This window comes from Delphinapterus leucas, chromosome 10, assembly GCF_059928025.1.
Source record: "Delphinapterus leucas isolate spDelLeu-1000000601 "Yukka" chromosome 10, BTC_Dleu_Yukka2, whole genome shotgun sequence".
In the NCBI taxonomy this organism is placed as follows: domain Eukaryota; kingdom Metazoa; phylum Chordata; class Mammalia; order Artiodactyla; family Monodontidae; genus Delphinapterus; species Delphinapterus leucas.
This window is the reverse complement of record NC_143138.1, coordinates 26,479,966-26,505,926: the sequence shown is the minus strand read 5'-3', so window position 1 is coordinate 26,505,926 and position 25,961 is coordinate 26,479,966. Positions and strand designations below refer to the sequence as shown.

At 38.8% G+C, this 25,961-nt stretch overlaps 1 protein-coding gene across 1 annotated transcript in view; it reads right to left on the bottom strand.

Moving 5' to 3' along the window:
- Positions 1 to 11,752: 11,752 nt before the first annotated feature.
- PKHD1 (PKHD1 ciliary IPT domain containing fibrocystin/polyductin) overlaps positions 11,753 to 25,961 on the bottom strand; it is a 425,169-nt gene continuing 410,960 nt past the window's right edge. Inside the window, exons 65-66 of the mRNA XM_089918628.1 lie at positions 22,525 to 22,647; positions 11,753 to 12,418 (exon numbers count right to left, since the gene is read on the bottom strand). Of these exons, the coding sequence (XP_089774754.1) occupies positions 11,958 to 12,418; positions 22,525 to 22,647 (584 nt within the window). The 3' untranslated portion in view covers positions 11,753 to 11,957. The remainder of the gene's footprint in view (positions 12,419 to 22,524; positions 22,648 to 25,961) is intronic.

The following is a 25,961-nucleotide window of genomic DNA, read 5'->3' as shown; positions in this document are numbered from 1 at the left end:
GGGAGCAAGATTTATGATTTTTTCCCCTTTTCGTGAGTGTGTATGTGTATGCTTCTGTGTGAGATTATGTCTGTATAGCTTTGCTTCCACCATTTGTCCTAGGGTTCTATCTGTCCGTTTTTTTGTTTTTTTTTTCATTTTAACATCTTTATTGGAGTATAATTGCTTTACAATCGTATGTTAGTTTCAGCTTCACAACAAAATGAATCAGTTATATATATACATATGTTCCCATATCTCTTCCCGCTTGCGTCTCCCTCCCTCCCACCCTCCCTATCCCACCCCTCCAGGCGGTCACAAAGCACCGAGCTGATCTCCCTGTGCTATGCGGCTGCTTCCCACTAGCTGTCTACCTTACGTTTGGTAGTGTATATATGTCCATGCCTCTCTCTCGCTTTGTCACACCTTACCCTCCCCCCTCCCCATATCCTCAAGTCCATTCTCTAGTAAGTCTGCGTCTTTATTCCTGTTTCACCCCTAGGTTCTTCATGACATTTTTTTCCCTTAAATTCCATATATATGTGTTAGCATACGGTATTTGTCTCTCTCTTTCTGACTTACTTCATTCTGTATGACAGACTCTAGGTCTATCCACCTCACTACAAATAGCTCAATTTCGTTTCTTTTTATGGCTGAGTAATATTCCATTGTATACATGTGCCACATCTTCTTTATCCATTCATCCGATGATGGACACTTAGGTTGCTTCCATCTCCAGGCTATTGTAAATAGAGCTGCAATGAACATTTTGGTACATGATTCTTTTCGAATTATGGTTTTCTCAGGGTATATGCCTAGTAGTGGTCCATTTTTTTTTTTAGTGGTCCGTTTTTTTCTTAATAATTATTTTATTTTAATAACTTTATTATATTTTATCTTACTTTATTTTATTTTACTTTATCTTCTTTCTTTTTTTCCTTCCTTCCCTCCCTTCCTTCCTCCCTCCTTCCCTCCTCCCTCCTTTCTTTCTTTCTTTCTTTCTTTCTTCTTCTACTACTTCTTTCTTTCTACTTTTTCTCCCTTTTATTCTGAGCCGTATGGATGAAATGCTCTTGGTGCTGCAGTCAGGAGTCAGTGCTCTGCCTCTGAGGTGGGAGAGCCAACTTCAGGACACTGGTCCACAAGAGACCTCCCAGCTCCACATAATATCAAATGGTGAAAATCTCCCAGAGATCTCCATCTCAACACCAGCACCCAGCTTCACTCAACGACCAGCAAGCTACAGTGCTGGACATCCTATGCCAAACAACTAGCAAAACAGGAACACAACCCCACCCATTAGCAGAGAGGCTGCATAAAATCATAATAAGTCCACAGACACCACAAAACACACCACCACACGTAACCTTCCCACCAGAAAGACAAGATCCAGCCTCATCCACCAGAACACAGGCACTAGTCCCCTCCACCAGGAAGCCTACACAACCCACTGAACCAACCTTAGCCACTGGGAACAGAACCAAAAACAACGGGAACTACGAACCTGAAGCCTGCAAAAAGGAGACCCCAAACACAGTAAGATAAGCAAAATGAGAAGACAGAAAAACACACAGCAGATGAAGGAGCAAGATAAAAACCCACCAGACCTAACAAATGAAGAGGAAATAGGCAGTCTACCTGAAAAAGAATTCAGAATAATGATAGTAAAGATGATCCAAAATCTTGGAAATAGAATAGACAAAATGCAAGAAACATTTAACAAGGACCTAGAAGAACTAAAGATGAGACAAACAATGATGAACAACACAATAAATGACATTAAAAATACTCTAGATGGGATCAATAGCAGAATAACTGAGGCAGAAGAATGGATAAGTGACCTGGAAGATAAAATAGTGGAAATAACTACTGCAGAGTAGAATAAATAAAAAAGAATGAAAAGAACTGAGGACAGTATCAGAGACCTCTGGGACAACATTAAACGCACAAACATTCGAATTATAGGGGTTCCAGAAGAAGAAGAGAGAAAGGGGCTGAGAAAATATTTGAAGAGATTATAGTTGAAAACTTCCCTAATATGGGAAAGGAAATAGTTAATCAAGTCCAGGAAGGACAGAGAGTCCCATACAGGGTAAATCCAAGCAGAAATATGCCAAGACACATATTAATCAAACTGTCAAAAATTAAATACAAAGAAAACATATTAAAAGCAGCAAGGGAAAAACAACAAATAACACACAAGGGAATCCCCATAAAGTTAACAGCTGATCTTTCAGCAGAAACTCTGCAAGCCAGAAGGGACTGGCAGGATATATTTAAAGTGATGAAGGAGAAAAACCTGCAACCAAGATTACTCTACCCAGCAAGGATCTCATTCAGATTTGATGGAGAAATTAAAACCTTTACAGACAGGCAAAAGCTGAGAGAGTTCAGCACCACCAAACCAGCTCTACAACAACTGCTAAAGGAACTTCTCTAGGCAAGAAACACAAGAGAAGGAAAAGACCTACAATAACGAACCCAAAACAATTAAGAAAATGGGAATAGGAACATACATATCGATAATTACCTTAAATCTAAATGGACTAAATGCTCCCACCAAAAGACACAGATTGACTGAATGGATACAAAAACAAGACCCATATATTTGCTGTCTACAAGAGACTCACTTCAGACCTAGAGACACATACAGACTGAAAGTAAGGGGATGGAAAAAGATATTTCATGCAAATGGAAACCAAAAGAAAGCTGGAGTAGCAATTCTCATATCAGACAAAATAGACTTTAAAATAAAGACTATTAGAAGAGACAAAGAAGGACACTACATAAGGATCAACGGATCGATCCAAGAAGAAGATAGAACAATTGTAAATATTTATGCACCCAACATAGGAGCACCTCAATACATAAGGCAAATACTAACAGCCATAAAAGGGGAAATCGACAGTAACACATTCATAGTAGGGGACTTTAACACCCCACTTTCACCAATGGACAGATCATCCAAAATGAAAATAAATAAGGAAACACAAGCTTTAAATGATACATTAAACAAGATGGACTTAATTGATATTTATAGGACATTCCATCCCAAAACAACAGAATACACATTTTTCTCAAGTGCTCATGGAACATTCTCCAGGATAGATCATATCTTGGGTCACAAATCAAGCCTTGGTAAATTTAAGAAAATTGAAATTATATCAAGTATCTTTTCCAACCACAATGCTATGAGACTAGCTATCAATTACAGGAAAAGATCTGTAAAAAATACAAACACATGGAGGCTAAACAATAAACTACTTAATAACGAAGTGATCACTGAAGAAATCAAATAGGAAATTAAAAAATACCTAGAAACAAATGACAATGGAGACACGACGACCCAAAATCTATGGGATGCAGCAAAAGCACTTCTAAGAGGGAAGTTTATAGCAATACAATCCTACCTTAAGAAACAGGAAACATCTCCAATAAACAACCTCACCTTGTACCTAAAGCACTTAGAGAAAGAAGAACAAGAAAACCCCAAAGTTAGCAGAAGGAAATAAATCATAAAAATCAGATCAGAAATAAATGAAAAAGAAATAAAGGAAACGATGGCCAAGATCAATAAAACCAAAAACTGGTTCTTTGAGAAGATAAACAAAATTGATAAACCATTAGCCAGACTCATCAAGAAAAAAAGGGAGAAGACTCAAATCAATAGAATTCGAAATGAGAAAGGAGAAGTAACAACTGACACTGCAGAAATAAAAAAGATCATGAGAGATTACTACAAGCAACTCTATGCCAATAAAATGGACAACCTGGAAGAAATGGACAAATTCTTAGAAATGCACAACCTTCTGAGACTGAATCAGGAAGAAATAGAAAATATGAACAGACCAATCACAAGCACTGAAATTGAAACTGTGATTAAAAATCTTCCAACAAACAAAAGCCCAGGACCAGATGGCTTCACAGGCGAATTCTATCAAACATTTAGAGAAGAGCTAACACCTATCCTTCTCAAACTCTTCCAAAATATAGCAGAGGGCGAAACACTCCCAAAATCATTCTACGAGGCCACCAACACCCTGATACCAAAACCAGACAAAGATGTCACACACAAAAAAATACTAGAGGCCAATATCACTGATGAACCTAGATGCAAAAATCCTCAACAAAGTACTAGCAAACAGAATCCAACAGCACATTAAACGGATCATACACCATGATCAAGTGGGGTTTATTCCAGGAATGCAAGGATTCTTCAATATACGCAAATCAATCAACATGATACACCATATTAACAAATTGAAGGAGAAAAACCATATGATCATCTCAATAGATGCAGAGATACCTTTCGATAAAATTCAACACCCATTTATGATAAAAACTCTGCAGAAAGTAGGCATAGAGGGAACTTTCCTCAACATAATAAAGGCCATATATGACAAACCCACAGCCAACATCATCCTCAATGGTGAAAAACTGAAAGCATTTCCACTAAGATCAGGAACAAGACAAGGTTGCCCACTCTCACCACTCTTATTCAACATAGTTTTGGAAGTTTCAGCCACAGCAATCAGAGAAGAAAAGGAAATAAAAGGAATCCAAATCGGAAAAGAAGAAGTAAAGCTGTCACTGTTTGTAGATGACATGATACTATACATAGAGAATCCCAAAGATGCTACCAGAAAACTACTAGAGCTAATCAATGAATTTGGCAAAGTAGCAGGATACAAAATTAATGCACAGAAATCTCTGGCATTCCTACACACTAATGATGAAAAATCTGAAAGTGAAATCAAGAAAACACTCCCATTTACCACTGCAACAAAACGAATAAAATATCTAGGAATAAACCTACCTAAGGAGACAAAAGACCTGTATGCAGAAAATTATAAGACACTGATGAAAGAAATTAAAGATGATACAGATAGATGGAGAGATATACCATGTTCTTGGATTGGAAGAATCAACATGGTGAAAATGACTCTACTACCCAAAGCAATCTACAGATTCAATGCAATCCCTATCAAACTACCACTGGCATTTTTCACAGAACTAGAACAAAAAAGTTCACAATTTGTATGGAAACACAAAAGACCCCAAATAGCCAAAGCAATCTTGAGAATGAAAAACGGAGCTGGAGGAATCAGGCTCCCTGACTTCAGACTATACTACAAAGCTACAGTAATCAAGACAGTACGGTACTGGCACAAAAACAGAAAGATCAATGGAACAGGATAGAAAGCCCGGAGATAAACCCACGCACATATGGTCACCTTATCTTTGATAAAGGAGGCAGGAATGTACAGTGGAGAAAGGACAGCCTCTTCAATAAGTGGTGCTGGGAAAACTGGACAGCTACATGTAGAAGTATGAGATTAGATCACTCCCTAACACCATACGCAAAAATAAGCTCAAAAAATGGGCTTCCCTGGTGGCGCAGTGGTTGAGAGTCTGCCTGCCGATGCAGGGGACACGGGTTCGTGCCCTGGTCCGGGAAGATCCCACATGCCGCGGAGCGGCTGGGTGCATGAGCCACGGCCACTGAGCCTGCGAGTCCGGAGCCTGTGCTCTGCAACGGGAGAGGCCACAACAGTGAGAGGCTCGCGTACCGCAAAAAAAAAAAAAAAAAAAAAAAAAAAAGCTCAAAATGGATTAAAGACCTAAATGTAAGGCCAGAAACTATCATACTCCTGGAGGAAAACATAGGCAGGACACTCTATGACATAAATCACAGCAAGATCCTTTTTGACCCACCTCTTAGGGAAATGGAAATAAAAAGAAAAAAATGGGACCTAATGAAACTTCAAAGTGTTTGCACAGCAAAGGAAACCATAAACAAGACCAAAAGACAACCCTCAGAATGGGAGAAAATATTGGCAAATGAAGCAACTGACAAAGGATTAATCTCCAAAATTTATAAGCAGCTCATGCAGCTTAATAACAAAAAAATAAACAACCCAATCCCAAAATGGGCAGAAGACCTAAATAGACATTTCTCCAAAGAAGATATACAGACTGCCAACAAACACATGAAAGAATGCTCAACATCACTAATCATTAGAGAAGTGCAAATCAAAACTACAATGAGATATCATCTCACACCAGTCAGAATGGCCATCATCAAAAAATCTAGAAACAATAAATGCTGGAGAGGGTGTGGAGAAAAGGGAACCCTTTTGCACTGTTGGTGGGAATGTAAATTGATACAGCCACAATGGAGTACAGTATGGAAGTTCCTTTAAAAACTACAAACAGAACTACCATATGACCCAGCAATCCCACTACTGGGCATATACCCTGAGAAAACCATAATTCAAAAAGAGTCATGTACCAAAATGTTCATTGCAGCTCTATTTACAATAGCCCGGAGATGGAAACAACCTAAGTGTCCATCATCAGATGAATGGATAAAGAAGATGTGGCACATATATACAATGGAATATTAGCCATAAAAAGAAATGAAATTGAGCTATTTGTAATGAGGTGGATAGACCTAGAGTCTGTCATACAGAATGAAGTAAGTCAGAAAGAGAGAGACAAATACCATATGCTAACACATATATATGGAATTTAAGAAAAAAAATGTCATGAAGAACCTAGGGGTAAGACAGGAATAAAGACGCACACTTACTAGAGAATGGACTTGAGGATATGGGGAGTGGGGAGGGTAAGGTGTGACAAAGTGAGAGAGAGGCATGGACATATATACACTACCAAACGTAAGGTAGACAGCTAGTGGGAAGCAGCCGCATAGCACAGGGAGATCAGCTCGGTGCTTTGTGACCGCCTGGAGGGGTGGGATAGGGAGGGTGGGAGGGAGGGAGACACAAGAGGGAAGAGATATGGGAACATATGTATATATATATATAACTGATTCATTTTGTTGTGAAGCTGAAACTAACACACCATTGTAAAGCAATTATACTCCAATAAAGATGTTAAAAAATTTTTGTTATTTTTATTTCAATAAATATGCAGTCAAAATTTGCTTTTTTTCCACTAAGTTAATCACACTTAAGACCCCAAATCAAGATTTTTCTGTACACACAGTCAGACATCACCTGTCAAAATTCCAGACAAGCCCGTAATTGTGCACATACACCCAGAACGAAGCATCTATATTTCTAATGCAATTTCAAGCCAGTGTATCGGGTTTAAGACCTTTATTATCTATGAGACAGGACAGCATGTAGATAGATGTCTGGATGGTCCAAGCTTTCAAAGAATGTCGGCATTTATTCTGTTGATATGCATCCCTGCACAGCCACCATCCAGGACTGTGCATGACACAGCTAAATACAATTCTGTTTTCCCAATCCCCTACCTCTTCCCCTTTGCCCCCGAAATCTCCCCTCGTCTTTTCTCTGCTCTCTCCTTCAACTGTTCATTTTGAAGATATACTTTTCACGAGGATTAATACAGGGTTTGCATTTACAATTTTCATTTACCAAACAGAAAAATATTTTACTAGAAGGGAATGGTATTAAGGAGAATGATTTTCCATGTGCCCCGAGGCCGGGCATAGGCAGGATTTGATTTGCTATGTTCGGCTGGAATCTGAATTGATACGCAGAGAGAAGAGGGGGTGTTTAATAAAATTTACATTTCATTTTCTCACTTGACATCAGTCTCCTGTCACACATGGAACTGATGGGGATGCTGCAAATAACTTTTTTCAGAATCTAGTTGGGGGGACAGACTGGGAAATGAGAAGACAGAAGGGAGAGAGGGAGACAAGTACAGTCTGGCTTGTTTCCATCTTGTGGTTCCAGGACGGGAACAAATCCATGGTGTCTGGAGGACCTGAGAGCCGGCATCCTCCACCCTGGAAGGAGCGAGCGCCAGTGGGACACCCAGAGAGGCACCAAGACTGACGCCATCCAGATGCCCACAGGGTAATCTACGGGTCGATTGAGGGGTTTAAGCTTCTGGTGGACTGGAATTGATTCATGTCCACTGAAAAAGAGATCAGGAGACGTCCAAGAGACTGGAGCAAGGACAAGACAGAGGACTCGGCTCCCCTTTAGTTCAGGGACACCGTAGTGTCTCTATAGCTGCGTAACAAATTACCACAACTGAGTGACTTAAAACAGTACCCACCATGGAATATCACTCAGTCTTAAAGAAGAGGGAAATCCTGCTGTCTGCAACAACACCGATGGTCCTAAAGTATATTATCTAAGTGAAATAAGCCAACACAGATAGATGAATAATATATGGTCTTGCTTATATGTGGATCTAAAATAGTCATACTCAGAAGCAGAAAGTAGAATAGTGATTGCCAGAGGCTGTGGGCAATGGGGAGGTGATGGTCAAGAGGCACAAAGTTTCAGTTATGCAAGATAAGTTCTGAAGGTCTACCATCCAGCATTGTGCCAACTGCTAACAATACCGTATTACCGTCAGTGGTCCCTCGGTATCCATAGGGGATTTGTTTCAGGAGCCCCTGCAGATACCAAAATTCGCAGATGCTCAAGTCCCTTACTTAAAATGGCATAGTACAATTGCATATGTACTTATTGATACAATCTTCTGAGAGGGTCGATCCTATGTTAAGTGTTAAAAGATATAGTGATAATAAAAAATGAGTCATCATTTTGAGACTGAAATGAGGGATGATATAGAGCAATCAATTCAAATCCCAGTAAATTCTAGGAAGTCCTACAAATGTGTTAAACAGATCTTCCATCTCAAAACAGACCAGATTTATGGGCAGAATCTATTCTTTTTTTGAATTGTTCCAAGCAAAGAAATTCCCAGTCTTTTGAGGCCTAAAGATAAAAATGGCTAGAAGAATACTTGTAAACACCCAAATCTATGTATTCAACCATTTAAACCTCATTTAACTTTATAAAAAAATGTTTTATCCCTTTTTAAAATATTAAGTTCTGGAAATGTGATTTGCCTCTCAAATATAACTGTAATTTGTCCCAGTAATATAGTATACGCTGAAATCAACAGTTCTACACTCATCAGAGTAATTCCTTCTGCTTATAGCTCTTTCAAAATTGACACAATACATTGTAAGTTCTGGAAACAAAATATGGAACAAATGCATGAATTTTAAATGACAGAATTAATTAAAATCCTTTACTGTTATTGACATGTACATGACATTTTATAGAAGCTTGGTTGATTAATATTTGCATGTAATTTACATTCAATTTTCCCATGCTCGTTTTTGCATATAGTTTGCATACATTTCAATGTATAGTAATTTTATACTTTTGGAGTTAGACTGTTAGATGGAAGGGAGCCATTCAACTGAATAATCCTTGAAAGGGGACATCCCTGAGGTACTCAAGCCTCAGTACTCAGCAGCCTCTTTGGGCAATGAGACGGGCAAGTTTGCTTCAGGACACAACCTTGGTCAGATTGGCCCAGGCTCTCACTCTGAGAGACACACGAAGCTCTGTCAGAGTCTGGTACCTTCCCTGAACACACTCCCCAAAACTCAAGAGATGGTGGAAACTACCCTAGCTCCCATCATCCCTCTCAGCTTTAACATCCATAAATATTTACAAATAATTTTGAACTGTCTAGAATTTTAGTTTGTTCAGTATCTTGGAGGAAAGGAGTCCATCACACATAGAAAATCAGAAATGGGAGGCAAGAAGAGGTCCTTTGAAATTACACAGCAATAAGACATTTTAAAATTACTTATTTGAATAAAGGGTAAGGCTTGTTACTGCTGGGAAACACTTACTGGGTTCCCTATGTTAATGGTCTGAGTAAGTTTAGGGTTGACCTACAGCGGGGCTTTATTTAATCAGCTCATCTCCAGACAAAAAGGAACCAAGAACTCTTCTCTTTGCTTCCAGAATTTACCCAATTCTCCCATTTTCTGAGAATGAAAAAAAGAACTGCCTTACTATGGGCTGGGGATTCTGGCTAGACTCTGAAATCCCATGACACATGCAAGAGCCCTGCAAGTTACTCTGGGTATTTCTGGCTGCCGTTCAGGCCCAAAGAGTCCATTCTGGGCCCAGGGATCCTAGGTTTTGCTAGGGTAAAATTAATAGGTCGATTATGGTTGCTCCCAGCCAGAGGCATAGGATCAAACTTGCCTTCCAAAAAGATCAGTGTTTAGCACATGGAGGGTGGATAAGAAGATAGTAGAGATTGGGAGAAGGTAAAGAAGGTGTAGAAATAAGAGCTGGTAGCTGACTTTTGGGGAAGGGTTAGATAGAAGAAGAAGTTGTGGGTAACTTCTAGATTTCTAGTCTGAATGTGGTCATGCCATGCACTGTATGAGGGCAAGCCTGAGGAGAAGCAGGTTTTAGGCCCTGTTAACATTGTAGTGGCTGTGGGATAACCTAATGGAAGTTCTCAGTAGGCAGCTCGATAAACAATATAGAGCTCAGGAAAGACACCTGGGCTGGAATTGGAGGTGGTGAAAGGGAGAATGTACAGACAAACCCTTAGTGGGCAGTTTTCTACTCGTCAAAAGCCTGAACTTCTGAAATGTTTTTGTAGTGAAAGATCACAGCTCTCTGAGGACCCAGAGAATCCAACACAGTGTCACAGAGAAGACTGCCTACCTCCTTTCAGGGGCAGCTTTAAGATCTGAGATGTCTGCGAGACACCTAAAGAATGGACACAGGGGCTGAGAACTTCCCTGCCAGCTCATGGTAGAGTGAGACATACCTTCCTGCTGATGCCCTCAGATGATGACTTTCTGCCATTAATACCTCCTCCGGGGCTAATTCCAGGACATCATTGTTTAAATTCTGCCATGGAAGAGTGTGTTTCCTTCCTCTGCCCCAATTCAAACATAGGACAGCCCCTTCATCTTTCAGAGATTGGAAAATCCTGGTTTCGATTTAGGGAAAAGCTCAGAGCAAGTTCTTTCTAGATATTTTCTTCACCTTTGCGGTCTTGGCTTTACTCCCTTGGTGCATAAGACCTCCTGGATCCACAGCCAAGGACACAGGCTGCTTAAAGTATGTTAGTTAGGACACAGATGGGCCCTCTGCAAATGTGTGAATTGGGTGGAACTGCCTTTCATATCCTTACTCAACTTATCAGCATAGCTAACCCTCTGCTCTGGTCTCCACCTGAAGCCCTAGCACACAGCCTAGAGAGGCTGCATATGATGTAATCTCTCCCATGCACTGTCTTCTCCAAAAAGCAGTTAGTTCTCTAATAATTAAGTTAGCTGATAATCCACTTGGCCACTTGGTCACCTCTAGTCTCCCAATACAGTTTTTTTCCACTTGTAAATTTGGCTCAGTTATTAACAGAAAGAACTATTGAAAAATATAACTGTGGTCCATGGACAATTTCCTTACCCAAACTTGCTATTTTTATATTTTGTCCTTAACTAAAATCTCAGCAAAGCCCAAAAAATCTCAATTTCCATGGATCAGTACTCATGAGGTGCAAGCTTGGTATGTTTGCTCAACTGTGGGCTCCTAATAATGATTGAATTCAAGCCATGAAATAAAATCATCTTGTGAAAAACCAGGTGGTTGCCTGGTGGTTGGAAGGTAAGGCTGACAGACCAGGGAGCGGGGTCTTCTCCTGTCCTTCAAATATTCCCATAGGAAAAAGAAATGTTTTGCTTGAACACTGCAGAAATAGCTGTAGCAGACCAGACTTTTTCATGATCCCTTCAATAAGAGAAGCCCAAAGCTTTGTGGGTGATCATCCTAGAGGAAGCTTAATACCACCCCCTACTGGTATAAATCAGCATTACACCGTTATTAAAATTGGGAAATCAGAAAGATAACCAGCTTAAGCTAAAAACAAGTAAAAAATTATCTAGTATTTGGGAACCTATTATTTGCCTGACATTGGACTAGGATTCGTGATAAATACAAAAGATGTATCAGATACCATTTCAATGTACATTCATTTATATGACTGTCTTCCGTTTTAAAGTTGAAGACAGAGAATTCAGAATCCATATTCTCCCTTCTTAGTGTCCAGACTGCTCAGGCCTCATCTCCCCTACTCACCATGATCCAGATATATTTTGAACATCACGACTTTCAAATGCCCTCACTACTCCTTGATCACAGCTGCCCCTGAACGGCCTCCGGACACACTGAATGGAGGCAGAATGCCTCGGCGGCACTGCAGGAGGCTGGCTTCTCCTGGGGCAGCCTCAGGCTGACATGCTCCTTGCCCAGGCGACTCCGGCCCTGCAATCGCTGCGTCTCTCGTCTGAGGTCTGGGCAGGGCAGCAGCAGCTGATCTTGGCCCGACAGCTGGTATCGGAGCACCTGCTCCTGGGACTCCTTCCAGCTCCCAGTCTCCTGCAGGTACAGCTGCTGCGCAGGAGAACCCAAAGCACACGTGTTCCCATGTGATGCGACACTGGCAGTACCGGGAGCAGGCACAGCGGCCTCAGCCTCTTCTCGGCTGCCACCTTCCTCTTGGACTGCACGGCGGCTCACCTTCCTTCTGGACACACCATTCCGTGCCTGATGGGGGAGCTGGTTCAGCTTGCCCAGCATGACCTTCATCCTCAAATCTGTGAGAGAAAAGAAGGAGGAGAAATAGACTTGGTCCTCAAACAGCTGATTGCACATTTGGCACATTTAGCATTCCTGAAAAGATATCTCCAGCTAATTAAAGATTGAGTTATATCAACTTATCGATTTCCAAATATCTTTGGGAATACATACTTTTTCAGAAAAAAAAAAGAAAAACACGATATCCTAAGCCCAACTGATAATTAATATTAACTAACACAAAGTTGATAATATAGCTTCCCAGAAAAAAACTTTTATGATGTTAATAAGTCAATCAGGATTTTTCATTGTAAGCATGGCAGCTTAAATATGAAAATTAGGCCAGAGTCAGACCTTACCAAGTGGGTTAACTCACACCTGTATTTAGAAATGTGAGCTCTAAAAACAAGTCTTATTAATACTTTTGGCTTTTAAGCCAAATTCATCATTTAAATATTTTTGATTTTACAAAAACATAAATATAAACATATGCAGAGATAAATATATAAAAAACACATATCCATATGAGTGTGTATATATAATTTTTTTAATAGTGATCTTGGGGTCTTATTTTTTTATTTTGTTTATTTTTGGCTGTGTTGGGTCTTCGTTTCTGTGCGAGGGCTTTCTCTAGTTGTGGCAAGCGGGGGCCACTCTTCATCGCGGCGCGCGGGCCTCTCACTATCGCGGCCTCTCTTGTTGCAGAGCACAGGCTCCAGACGCGCAGGCTCAGTAGTTGTGGCTCACGGGCCTAATTGCTCCACAGCATGTGGGATCTTCCCGGACCGGGGCACGAACCCGTGTCCCCTACATCGGCAGGTGGACTCTCAACCACTGCGCCACCAGGGAAGCCCAAATTATTGTTTTTAAACAAATTAAAGGAAATTCAAAATTATTCTATGTTAATGATACTCATCCTTATACATTCCAGTATGTGTTCTTTGAAGAGAGAGAGGATAATAATCATTTAAAGTAACACTTATATAGCAATTATAGCAATTATCACATGCTGGCCACCAATTTATATATATATATAAATATATATACATACACATATATATATATACATATATATAATTTAATCCTTACCAGCACTCTGTGAAGTAAGTGCTATCATTATCTCCCTCTTAGAAGGGAAGCCATTGAGATACAGAGAGATTAAGTAACTTCTTAAGACAACATATAAAGGAATGGCAGATCTTACTTACATTACAGAGGTCAAGACTTGTGGCTCCAGAGTCTGTACTGTGAGAACCACACAATATACTGTGTAAAGTTAAGATGGCAGTGGGGAGTTAAGAAGAAAGTCTGGCTGGATACATGCATGAGAGTGGGGCATGACATTTCCCATCCCTGCTTATCTCATATCTCACCACCAAATGCATAATGTGAACTGTTGGGAACCAGCTGCAAGTTGACACGGTCCTTGCAGCTTAAAGCATGGCAAAGTCCTGTTTAATTCTTGACAGGACCCGAAAGAGTTATTAGAGAAGATGTGAGTCTTAGCCCGTGAGGTTGCTTGTGATTTCTCTAACAATAGTTTGCACTCGGAATGCTTCAGTAGTCACAGTCTGCTCTCACGCATGTTTATATCCTGGTTCGCAGAATGTTTTGTACTATAACTTCAACATTAAGGAAATACTATCTGATGATTCGGTTTGGTCATTTTAACAAAAACATGTACTGTCTACTGCAATATATAAAAACAAGTTTGACGAGAAATAAAGTGTGTGTGTGCTTGTACACCACCCTCCTGACCCCGTCTCTCCTTAATCCCCTCCCCTGCTCTCAGGACCTGTTCCTCAATCTAACAGCGACTGACAGTGAACTTTTTGTACATGTATAGTTTTAAATACAAAGTAGATGTTAATTTATGAACCTGTGTATTATTATCCTCTCTTAGTTTACTGAGACCCATCTTGGCTTGTGTTCGGAGACAGTCATCATGTCTATATCATGGTGTAAGAGACAGTATTGAGGCAAAGGGTAACAATTTCCCACCTCAATCTAATCCAACAATGAATGGGAGCTGAGGTGAGGAAGAAAGAAGGTAATAGCAACATAATATAAATCTGAGTACTCTCTCTATATATAAAATATATATAACACACTGTTAATTTGGAGCAGTAAAACAAGATAAGTAATCATGTTGTTTATATAGTTTTGATGATGTGTCAGTTAATATTCTACGAAGCCCACATTATCCACATCTTCTCTCTCTTCTTCCACAGTCATTTTGCCTAGCATGTATCTGCCATGGTCCTCTAACTATGGGATAATTCTCTTGCTTAGAGCTTTCAGGTTATCCTAGTCTCACTTATGGGATCTTCAAATCCTTCCAGAACTGTTCCTTGACAGCTTAAACTACATTGATTTGTGCCTCAATACTTGTTGGCTGGAGTTCCTCATTTGACTTGGGCAACTCTTTCTGTTACTGGACACCTTTCCTTGTATGATAGTCTCACCTTCCTCTTAGGACTTTGAGTTCCTTCAGGGAAGGAACTTTTTTTGCCATTAACCTTGTCCCTCTGTTAAGCCCAATCCTACGCCAAGTATTGAGCTTGGTGTCATCTCTATAATTACCGCTCCCACCAGGAGAAAAAGATATAGTTTATCAAGATCAGCAAATAACCAAACAACAAGAATACTCAATTGTCAGATAGAAGCAAAGTTTAAGAAGGAAAAAGGGCTTTGCATTTTTATCCCTTGGTACAACCAATACCATCTTATGTAAGGGGAATCAAACACTGCAAGTCACCTATTTTCAATCCATTGAAGGTATTGTTATCCTGTTTTTGAGAGACCGTCTTTGGAAATCTATTCTCCCTTGTTCTTCAGGTCTGCGTCTATTCATAAAAGACTAACACGAGTGTAGCTTTCCTCTGCAGGCCCAAAACCATTTAAAAATCTCCCATGAATTATTTACATGGCAGCTCCAATCAGCAACATAGCTGACAGACTCCCCAGCTGAAATGAGAGTGCACTGAGTAAAGGTGCAGAGGGGGGCTGGCCACTTCCCACTGTGAGGTTATAGACAGAACTAAGTCAGCACACATTATATGTCAGCACCGACATCAGAAGGAATCCGATCCTTTGATCTTGGACCTCCACAGGAAGCTTAGATCTCAGACAAATGAGATAAAAAAAATGAATTTATAGCAGATATGTGTCCTAAGGCATTCAGCTGAATATTTGGGTTTTAGGGAAGGAAGAATAGTGAGTATCAAATCGTATGAAACGGCATGCCTCCTTTCCACCTCCACCTCATTGGTGAGTCCCCATTAAAATGGAAAGATAGCATTTCACATTGCTCCTCCACGTTATCTCAGAGTCCCGTTTGTGGGTTTGATCAAGTTTCAGGAAGAATGGGGTAAAATATGGGAACACAGATCCTTTCTCTATGAAAAGGAAGACTCCATGGTTTTGGGTCCATCCAGGTTCATCCACAGTCAGTGAAACTTTTCCAGGTAACCTTGATCTCTTTTGGCTTCCAGAACTTTCTTGGGCAAGAAATATGCTGAGCTACGATTTTAAAAATTTGTGTGGGTAGTAGTCATTGGCTTCTTTTTATTTTTTTTTCCTGCTTTTTTGTTTCATTCACTAGTTTGTTGTATTTTTTAGATTCCACATATAAGTGATATCACAGTATTGGTGATATCAAAGACAGTATTTGCCTTTCTCTGACTTATTTCACTTATTGGTTTCTTTTGCAATGGGATAATTAACAATGAATCTCCCCTCTCCCCACCCCACTCCCACCCTTTATATTTTCATAGCATAGTCTCCATGTGCTGCATTTAGTGTTGGATGACCTGGATTCAGTACAAAAGACCCAGTATAATGACCTCTGTTTTGAAGCCTAAATAGGATCTAAAGCAGCAAGGTGGATGGCTGATCAGCCAGCATAAAGAATGGGCTCCACTTTGGTTTCTCATTTGTCAATAAGGGCACAGTCCTGCCCACTTATTGAAGAAGACATATACATAATTAATAAATAACATTAAATTATTCATTATTAATTGGTAAGTATTAATATTAATGGATAAATATTATAAATACTATCACCAATGTCCTTTCTAGATTATTTGTTCCTTTAAATGAAAAATTATTATTTATTTTTAATAAGCAATGCATGGCAAATAAGGAAGTATGAAAATTTTTAGAAGATAAAGAAAAAAATGCCTTTAATCCCACATATCATAAGTAATCTCCACTTTATTATGTTTGTAATACTCTAGCAATGGCTATGTTTTAGTAAACGTAATTTAACTCATTAATCTATCTACAGTTTACTTTGGTGTATTTTTTGAAGTGTGAATCTAGATTAATAAATGTTCTAAATAGTCAAATTTATAGCCCCATTTATAGACTAATGCTTGTGTTTTCCTTTATTTTTATTATCTCCATCACATGTTACATTTCTATATCTAATATCTATATCTATACCTAATTGAGATTATTTCTCATAATGTGCTCATATATTCTTGTGTCAGTATCACATTGTCTGAAGAAGAGTGACATAAATATTATCTCTCTGGTTGAGCTACCTTTTCCCACTGCCAAATAAAACAATTTCCTGTAAAAAATTAGTTTTCTAGTATTGATCTATAGTTTCTGAAGAATCTTAGAATCATCTTATACTGTTCTACTCCTGTATGAAATAACTGGAACTGTGTTAAACCAAAGTTAATATAGAAATAACTGAGGTCTTTGCAATATTAGTCAACCTAATTAGAAACATGCTGTAATTCCCTATGTATTCAAGTCTTCTCTTTAAACTATTCAATAAAATATAGTTTATTTTTTATATAAGTCCCATATATCTCTTGTTTAGATTTTTTTCTCCAAGGCAGCATATTCTTTGTCACTAACGTGTATTTCTTTGTCTTTCCTAACTGTATACCATGGGCTTATACAATATGATTTTTGCATAGACTGACATTATATTTGAGTAAGTTACTCAAGTTATTTATAAATTATAGCAGTTAGTGGTTGACTCTTTAAGTTACCATTAAATAATCATCTGAAAATCATCATATATCTTCTCCAAAATTGTCCTCTAAATTTTGTTTTATATCTGACTTTGTTTCTTCCCATCCCAAAATATATGTTATAAAATTATGGTAAGAATGAGCTCTGTGTTTTATCCTCATTTAAGTAGGAATTCTTCTAATATTCCGTTGTTAAAGGTAATATTGGATCTCGGTTGCAAATAGCATTGGAACGCTCCATCTTATTTACCAGGCATCTTATTTATTGCTGGTTATTTTATTTTAAAGTTTCCTTAAGGAGTAAGTGATAGATTTTATTTATGTCTTTAAATTAGGAGATGTTCATATCTCTTTATTATATGGAATGGACATGCTATTTATTAATAACTTCCAAATATAGTTTTACTTCCTTGGGAACTTGGGACAATTTCTTGTTCTAAACTGTTTTGCTCTTCACTGTTTCCAGGCATCTTGAGGCCAGCCCTCTCCTCTCCTCTCCCTGTCATTCCTATAGATTTGTACTTACAAAAAGGTAAATTGACAGTCTTTTTTATTTTACATTCACAACACATAGCATATACAGTCAGTAGAATTCAAACGTGGTAGAGATAAGAAATCCACAAAGTTAATGTTTATGGTCACACTTGCATGGTATGGAGCCCCTTTTCACACGTCAGTCTTTCATTCCCAATATTCGGGGCATGTATTTCACATACACACACACAATAGTGACCAGTAGCCAGGCACAGATCAGGGTGCGATTTGGAGAAGGTAGCACTGAGATCTCCAGCAGCAGCTGTCCTGCAAAGACAAAGGCAGTCCCCAGGAAACTGGGAGAGGAAACTCAGGTGGCCAGCAGACAGCATCGCCTGGAAGGAAGTTGTCGCTTTTTGCCCACTGTTAGGACCCAAAAGATGTGTGGCCATTGCCCTGTTGTTAATCTTATGAACCAGGATAAAATTTCTCCATCTCTTTTAGATGAGATGAGTAGCCGTTCTTTTTTTGTCAGCAGTTGTAGGAACTGCTGGAATCTAGGGGTCTCTGGAAAGGGGAGAGGGAAAGGAGAAAGGCTCATTTCATCTCTACCTTCATCATTTACTCAACAATGGTGATCAATGGTCTCATGTCCTAACACCCTCTGGTAAATGTGCTGCTGGGATTAGAAGAGATACAGAACTTAAACAGAAGAATCTGGACAAGATAAAAACAAATAATTATATTACATATAAAAGGTGTTAAATGAATAAAAGGGAGGTGTCACAAAAGTGGACAGAAGGCGACTATTCCTTCTAGATAAAAGATTTTGAAAAAAAGAGAAAAAGTATTTGATCTGGGATTGGAAAGAATGGAAACTTTAGATCTGTGGGTACATTATAGAAGGGTATCTTGAAACCGAGAGTCTTATTCTCTGTGTACAGGGAATACTGTCCTGGTGGGAAAAGAGAAAGAGTGAAGGAAGAACATCTATAAGGAGTGTATTAACTGAGGCTGAACTGAAGATATATCTGGGAAGTGGAGTGGGTGGGAGATGAAAACCAAGACACAACAGAGGTGGAATTGATAAAACCTAGCAAACAAGGGGGCAGGGTGGTAACGGGAGACTAGCAGTTAAAGGTAACTCTGAGGTGTCTAGCCTGGGAGATTTGGGGGATATTAACCAAATAAGGGGAATAAGGGAACAGGTGAGAAGGAATGGTACAAAACTGAGCTTCAGCAGAGCAAAGCAGGGCTGCTTCCCTCCTCTTCTGTGAACCTGAGTTTGTGCAAAGTACACAATTAAGCCCTTAGCAATTGGGATTTGAAACCGTGTGATATGATTTGGGAGCTGGAAGCACTAAACATGTAGCTTAGGATAATGGCATTCTTTCTCTCCTTTGGCATTCTCTCCCCTCTTCAAATTCTTCAAATACATATTGTTTGTTGTGATTGCTTTACACTTAACTGTTTATTGCCTGGAATTGTTCTTTCATTTTCCCCCAAATATTATTCTTGTGTCCCAATCATATTAGAAATTCATAAAGGATAGGAAGCCAAATATCATCTCTTTGTAACTATACAGAAAGGACCTTATAAGGTACAAAAAAACTCAGGAAATAAATAAATACTTATTTAATATGTATTGGAAGATAAAATTTAAGTTCATTCATTGTAATTCCAGCAATCTCTCACCTAAATGTTACAAAGACGAGTAATTGCTTCTGCCAGGATTTCTCAACCTTGGAATTACTGACATCTTGAGCCAGATCATCTTTGTGGTGGGGGTGATCTCTTTTCACTAGATGTTAGGAGCATCCCCCTCCCCCAAACTGTGACAACAAAAATGTCTCCAGACAATGCAAGGATCTGATGGAGGTAGGATGACCAAATGTCCCAATTCGTCTGAGACTGAGGGAGCTACTGAGACACAAGGCTTTCATTTTTAAAACTATGAAAGTTCTAGGAAAGCCAGGATGATTTGGTCACCCTACTTGGGAGACAAAATTGCCCCTAGTTAAGAACCATTGGCCTGTGGGAACAGAGAGCCATCTTTATGTGACAAATTCCAAAAACCATTAAGTGCTACTATGGAGGTATGATTTCAGTATTTTTGGAACCCCAAAGAGGAAAATATTCATTTTCATTGAGGTGGGGAGGATTAGAGAAGATTTTATGAAAAAAAAGGGCATAGCAGCTGGTGTTGAAAAGCTTGAGGAGGTTTTAACAGGTGAGTGTGAGGACGGGGCAAGAAGATGAAACCCAGAGCAGGAGGAGGAAGACACAGTGGAGTCAGGTCTTGGAGGGCGTTGAGTCCTAAGTAACGAGAAAGACCAACAATAAGTAACACATACACAGCACATACAATACGCCAGGAATCTTTCCGCACTCTAGAGTGACATTAACTCAATCAGCATCACAACATCTGAGTGTGGGCAGTATTCTTAGGACAATCTTCCTGATGAGGAAACCAAAAGGCACAGAGAGGACTGTGGACCTGCTGGAGGCCACGAAGTAAGTCAACAAGGGAATCAGGATTAAACCCAGTCTTGCTGACACCCGAGTTTCACGCTCTTAACTGTTACATTCTCCTGCCTGTCTAACTGAGGCTGGTAATTCATTAAATCTTCTGAGTAGCAAAGTCACAAAAGCAGATGTGAATGTTAAAAGCTAGCTCAGATGCTCCCTATGTCAAAAACCCTGGTAAACGTAAAACACAAGGGATGCATGCTTTACTCCCTTCCCTGCTGCGTACATACAATTTTTGCTAAAAGCCGTAACGTGAATTTACAGTCTGAATCTACTGGACAGTCAAAATGCTTGATTCTACCAGCTAAATATGTGATGGTGATGCTGTGTGTTTGCAGAGTGCTTATGAGAGAGACGGCCAATCGCTTGATCAGCAAATGCCACAAGTTTAAAAACACAGAAGGAAAAGGAAACTAGAGTGCCATGGTAATAATAAAATAAAACCTAATTTATTTAAAGCTAACAATAATTAGATGTTTTGTAGCTGGTAATAATCTCCAAAGAAAAGCAAGAGATGCCTCGTTACTTCCCTTGGAAACAATGTTCTTAAGATTCGGACAAAACTTAGAAGATAAGAAAACAAATCCGCTCTGATCCCCAGGGGAGGATTTGGATCACACATCTTTCTACTTTTAACTTGGATGTCCTAATAAAATGGCCTCTTTCATTCTTCCATCTCTTCAATCTAAACTCTTCCACAGGAGTCCTGTCCCTTGCTTCATTCCTGATAATTTATTAATAAGCTCCCACATAAAAAATGTCCCTTAATAAAACATCCAGGCATTGTGGACTGTGCAATGTAGTTAATTTAAGCCGGGAAACTGAGTTTCATGTAAATGGCCATATTAGATTAGGGGAAAGATTAGCATCACTCCTGCTGTTCGCTGGAAAATGCAGTTGAATATGCCCTTCTTCACAGAGCTGGGTTCAGAGGACCATTTTCAAACACCTGTCCTGAATTTGCACGCCATAATATGGACAAGAAGCTTCTGGAAACCAAAGTCAAAGTGGTCTTAGATGGAATCTAGAAAGATTCCTGCCCCCTTCTCTCTATCTTCATCCTTCACACCCCCACCCACTCACATTCCCTACTACTTTTTGAGGCAGGTCCAGGAGGTGAATGGAGTATGGATGGCTAATTTGATGGGAAACTTAAAAAAAAACCAAACAAAACAAAACCCCCTCATTTACTCTGTGGGAAAAAATCCAAACAGGCAAACAAACTGATACACCGATACACACAGTCACCAGAGTTCTTTAAACTCATTAGAGGCAGAACAACTTCGGACTGCTATGGTTTGGTGAAACATCCACTCAGAACTGGTAAGATTTGGATTCCTTTTCGAGCAGAAAATATCATGATAATTGGCTATCATTTAGGGGAAAAAAAGGAAGATTCTCCTGTTTAGAGCATATGTTTCAAAATATTTCAGATCCATGGAAGTTTCATGTTTTTCATACACCATACTCGTACTTGGCAAATCCATCTTGTGTTCTGCCCATTGTCTTTGTAATTTCTGTGTCCTTAGAAGGACAAAACATTGGTCTGCAATAAATGCTTATCTTTTCTCTGCTTGGCAGCATCTCTAATGACAATTTAACAATATAACAAGCAAAATCATCTGGCATCATGCACAACAGAGGCAAATAATACCTTTTGCAAAAAGTACAACGAAACACCAAAGCAGAGCTTAACAAAGCTGACTTGTTTCTTGAGGGTTCTGCTTTCAATCTATTTTGCATAGTTAGTATTTGGCAACTCCATTCTCTTCTTTCCCAGATTCAATTATGTTGCCAAACTGGCAGCTTTGCACTAGCTAAGGGAAAGATTATATGCCTATACTCTGGTTTTTCTTTCCTCTATATAACGAATTCAAATGTTAAACCCATAACCTTCTAGTAAGAAAAAATATATATAAATATCAACTCGGATAACTGGTTAGTAGCTGAGTGAATCAGCTGGACTTGCGTGTTCTTATGCTGGGGTATAATTTCCTTGAGAAGAAGTAACAAAGGCTAAAGAAGGGGCTATAAACTAAACTGATTCAGAAACTGGCAGCCAGCGGGAGGCTACAGTTCACACACAGTGGGTTTGTTTCTCTTGTGGGAATCATCCCACTGTCCAAGCTTACCTTCTGCCATCATGGTGCCTTCTTTTTCAGTCTCTACTTGTGATTCTTGGCGTTTGGGCGAGACGTGGCTATGATTCTTTTGATCATTAGTCTGGGATTCAGAAATCTCTTCACTTTTTATTTCTGTATTAATGAAAAAATACATTGGCTTTTTTTAGAATAAAGTGACATTTTTCTTATAAATGGGCCCTAAGTGTTAGGATATTTCCCTTCTCCGCTCCCCCAAAATTATTGTGATATACATGCAGTAGAATGCATTTAATAGTCTCAGAGCTTAAGGAATAATGAAATAAAATCCCATATACTGACCACAACATTGAGGTATAAAACTACCATCCAATATAGTTGCCACCACATGTGGTTACTGAACATGTGAAAAGTGACTAGTTCAAAAAGAGATGTCCTGTAAGTGTAAAATACACACCTGATTTTTCAAAAATGTAAGATATCTAATATTTTTATATCCATTACATGTTGAAGTATTATCTTGATATTTAAAGTTAAATGGCTGCTAGAAAATGACACTATGTGTCTCACTTTGGTGGTTCGTGTTATCTTTCTGTTGACCAGAGCTGCAATGTTACTAATACTTTTTAAAAACATTTTATTTTGAAATAATTATAGAGTCACAGAAAGTGTCAAACGAAGTGTACAGGGATGACCCATGCACCTTCACCCAGCCTTCTCTCTACTTCCAACAACTTGTATAACTGCAGTATGACATCAAAACTAGGAAATTGGCATTGGTGCAATCCACAGAGCTCACACAGCTGTGTGCTTTTGATTGAAGACTTTATATCTTCAGTCTGCTCTTGACTAGAGTGATGCCTTCTCTCCTATTCATTTATTCATTAAATATATTAATAAAAATACATTTATATTCTTCATGCCAGGCATTGTTCTAGACACTGGAAAGCCAATGGTAAGTATGAAACACCAGGTCTGCCCTTATAGAGCTTTTATTCTAGTTTGGATGGCAGAAGAAAAAAAAATAAATTGTAATATGATGTCAGATAATGCCATGCCAAGACATATGATGATTTTCTCAAGGAAAGGCACTTTTGTGATTGAGTTTTGAGCTGAACTAGTTGATTTTTTTCACAGGACACCATTTTTACGTTGAAAGAACTTGAAAGAATGATTGAAAGACAAATTATGGTTATTCATACTTTGGTACTTGGGAGATTTTTTTTTTAAGTAAATGAAGTGAGCCTGTAACTTCAAAGAAACGATTGACAGTATTTGTTGCCAGTGATATAAGTCAAGCTCACATGGGAAATTTTAGAACTTAGAAAAATTTTATCAACTACTATAAGCTTCACAGATTTCTAATTCTGTTGATATTAACGTGATTTTTTAAAAAAATTATAGAAGGAAATATATCAGCATTTTGTAGACCTGCATAACTCAGTGAAATAACATTTCCTAAATGGCCAAAGCATAATGTTTCAAAATCACGCATGCGCAAAATCTCTATTCAAAGTACAAGGTAGACTGGTGCATTTTCATGTAACAGAATACAAAAAGTACATTGAGATGTACCTTTAAGTAACTTCCTTTTGTCCAGTTTGGGTGCAGTATCAAAGAAGAATGTCTACAATATCTGTAAAGGTTATTAATATTCTTCCTTTTTCTACTATGTATCTGAGTGAGGCTAGATTTTCTTCATATACTTCAGCCAAAACAATACATTGCAACAGACTGAATGCAGAAGCTGCTAAGAGAGTCCAGCTGACTTTTTTCAGGCAGACATTAAAGGGGTTTATAAAAAATGTCATTCTTTTCACTATATATTTTTAAAACATAGCTTTTAAATTAAAAATATGTTATATTAACATATAATGCATGTCTTATTTGTATTTTAAAATAAATTAATAAATAAGCTTTACATGTTCTCTCTTAACTTCTAATTTGGAAATACTGATAGATAGAACACACAGTGACAAAAGCTCTTTGGGGATTTTGATAATTACTGAAAGTGTGATGAGGTCCCGAGATCAAAATTTTGTAAAGTGCTGCTCTAGTCTGTACAACTGGATCAGAGAATCACTTTCTAGGAGGAAGATGGGGAACAATATCCTCTCTGATTCTAAAGTAATAAATGCTAATTACAGCAATATGAAAAATACAGAAAGATATAAAGAGGGAACTAGAAATTACTCATATACAACTGATTACTATGTATTTTTTCATGAAGTTCCTCCTAATCTCTTTAGATTTTTTAAAAGAAAGTTAGAAGTCTGTGTCCAGTCAAGAAAATATGGAAATTAAATACAGGGAAATGTGTCCAAAGATATTGAAAGGTTGAAAAAGCAAAAAGAGGACACTGAGATAACTGATAATTTTAGTAACTACAGGAAGAAGCTTCCTCTAGAGTTGGGTGAACAAAAGAGAAGAGATGGGGTGAGCGAGCTTAGAGGACAGTCCCTCCATGGCTGGGAAGTTTAGCTATAAAATGGAGGATGAGAATTAAATCACCTACTTCACGAACCATGAGATTAAAAATTATGAAAGGTCTTTACTTTCAAGCCAGAAAGCACTACTCACATACACACACACACACACACACAGATTTTTAGATTTTAAAACAAAGACCAAAACCCGTGATTCAACAAATCACAGGCAACAAACCAGGATGAGATCCCATTCTTCTTGAGAAAGACAAGGGATCCTTGAGTTTTCTTTAAGTCTGTGAAGCCTGATGATGCCAGGGAGGGAGGGAGAGACCAGGCTGAAGCTTGGTTCAAACTAAAGAGCATCTAGTGGAGCTTCCATCCCTCAGCATCTCTCAGAAATCCAAGCATAGTGAGCTGTCTAGTGGTGGCACCAGGCTACCTCCTCTTTCCTTTCTTAATTTTTCACTTTCTCTCTTTGCCTCTCCTCATTTCACCTCTTTTATTCTCACTCTTCCTTATCACTTTGGTTTCCTAGTATCTCCTAATGTCAAAGTGTTTCATCCATGTCTCCACCCACTGCCCCCCCCAAAAAAAAAGAAAGAAAGAAAAAGATCAGCTTCGGGGAAAATGCCTAAAAACACAATTTCTATGCTCCTAGCGAAAAAAAAAACAACAAAAAACCACACCAAGCACTCTCTTCCTTCTGAAAAAGCAGAGGACATCCCCCCTTATTGAACTCTCCTTTTGGAGGGTCACATGGGCTGTAGGGCACAGTGTTTCAAAGAGTCAGATATGGAGAGAACCAAACTTTGATCCTGGCGGTGAGACCTTGGGCAAGTCACTTAGCCTTTCTGGGCTTCATGCTCCACCCCTGAAACACAGATGTAGAACTTAGTACCTACTTCACAGAGTTGTTGTGAGAACTGACTGAATTCACATCTCTAAAGTACTTAGAATCCTATCCATAGTGAGTATTCAAAAAATAAGAGCTGGTATTATTATCGCTATGATTACTATTTAGAGTTAGACAATCCTTGTCTC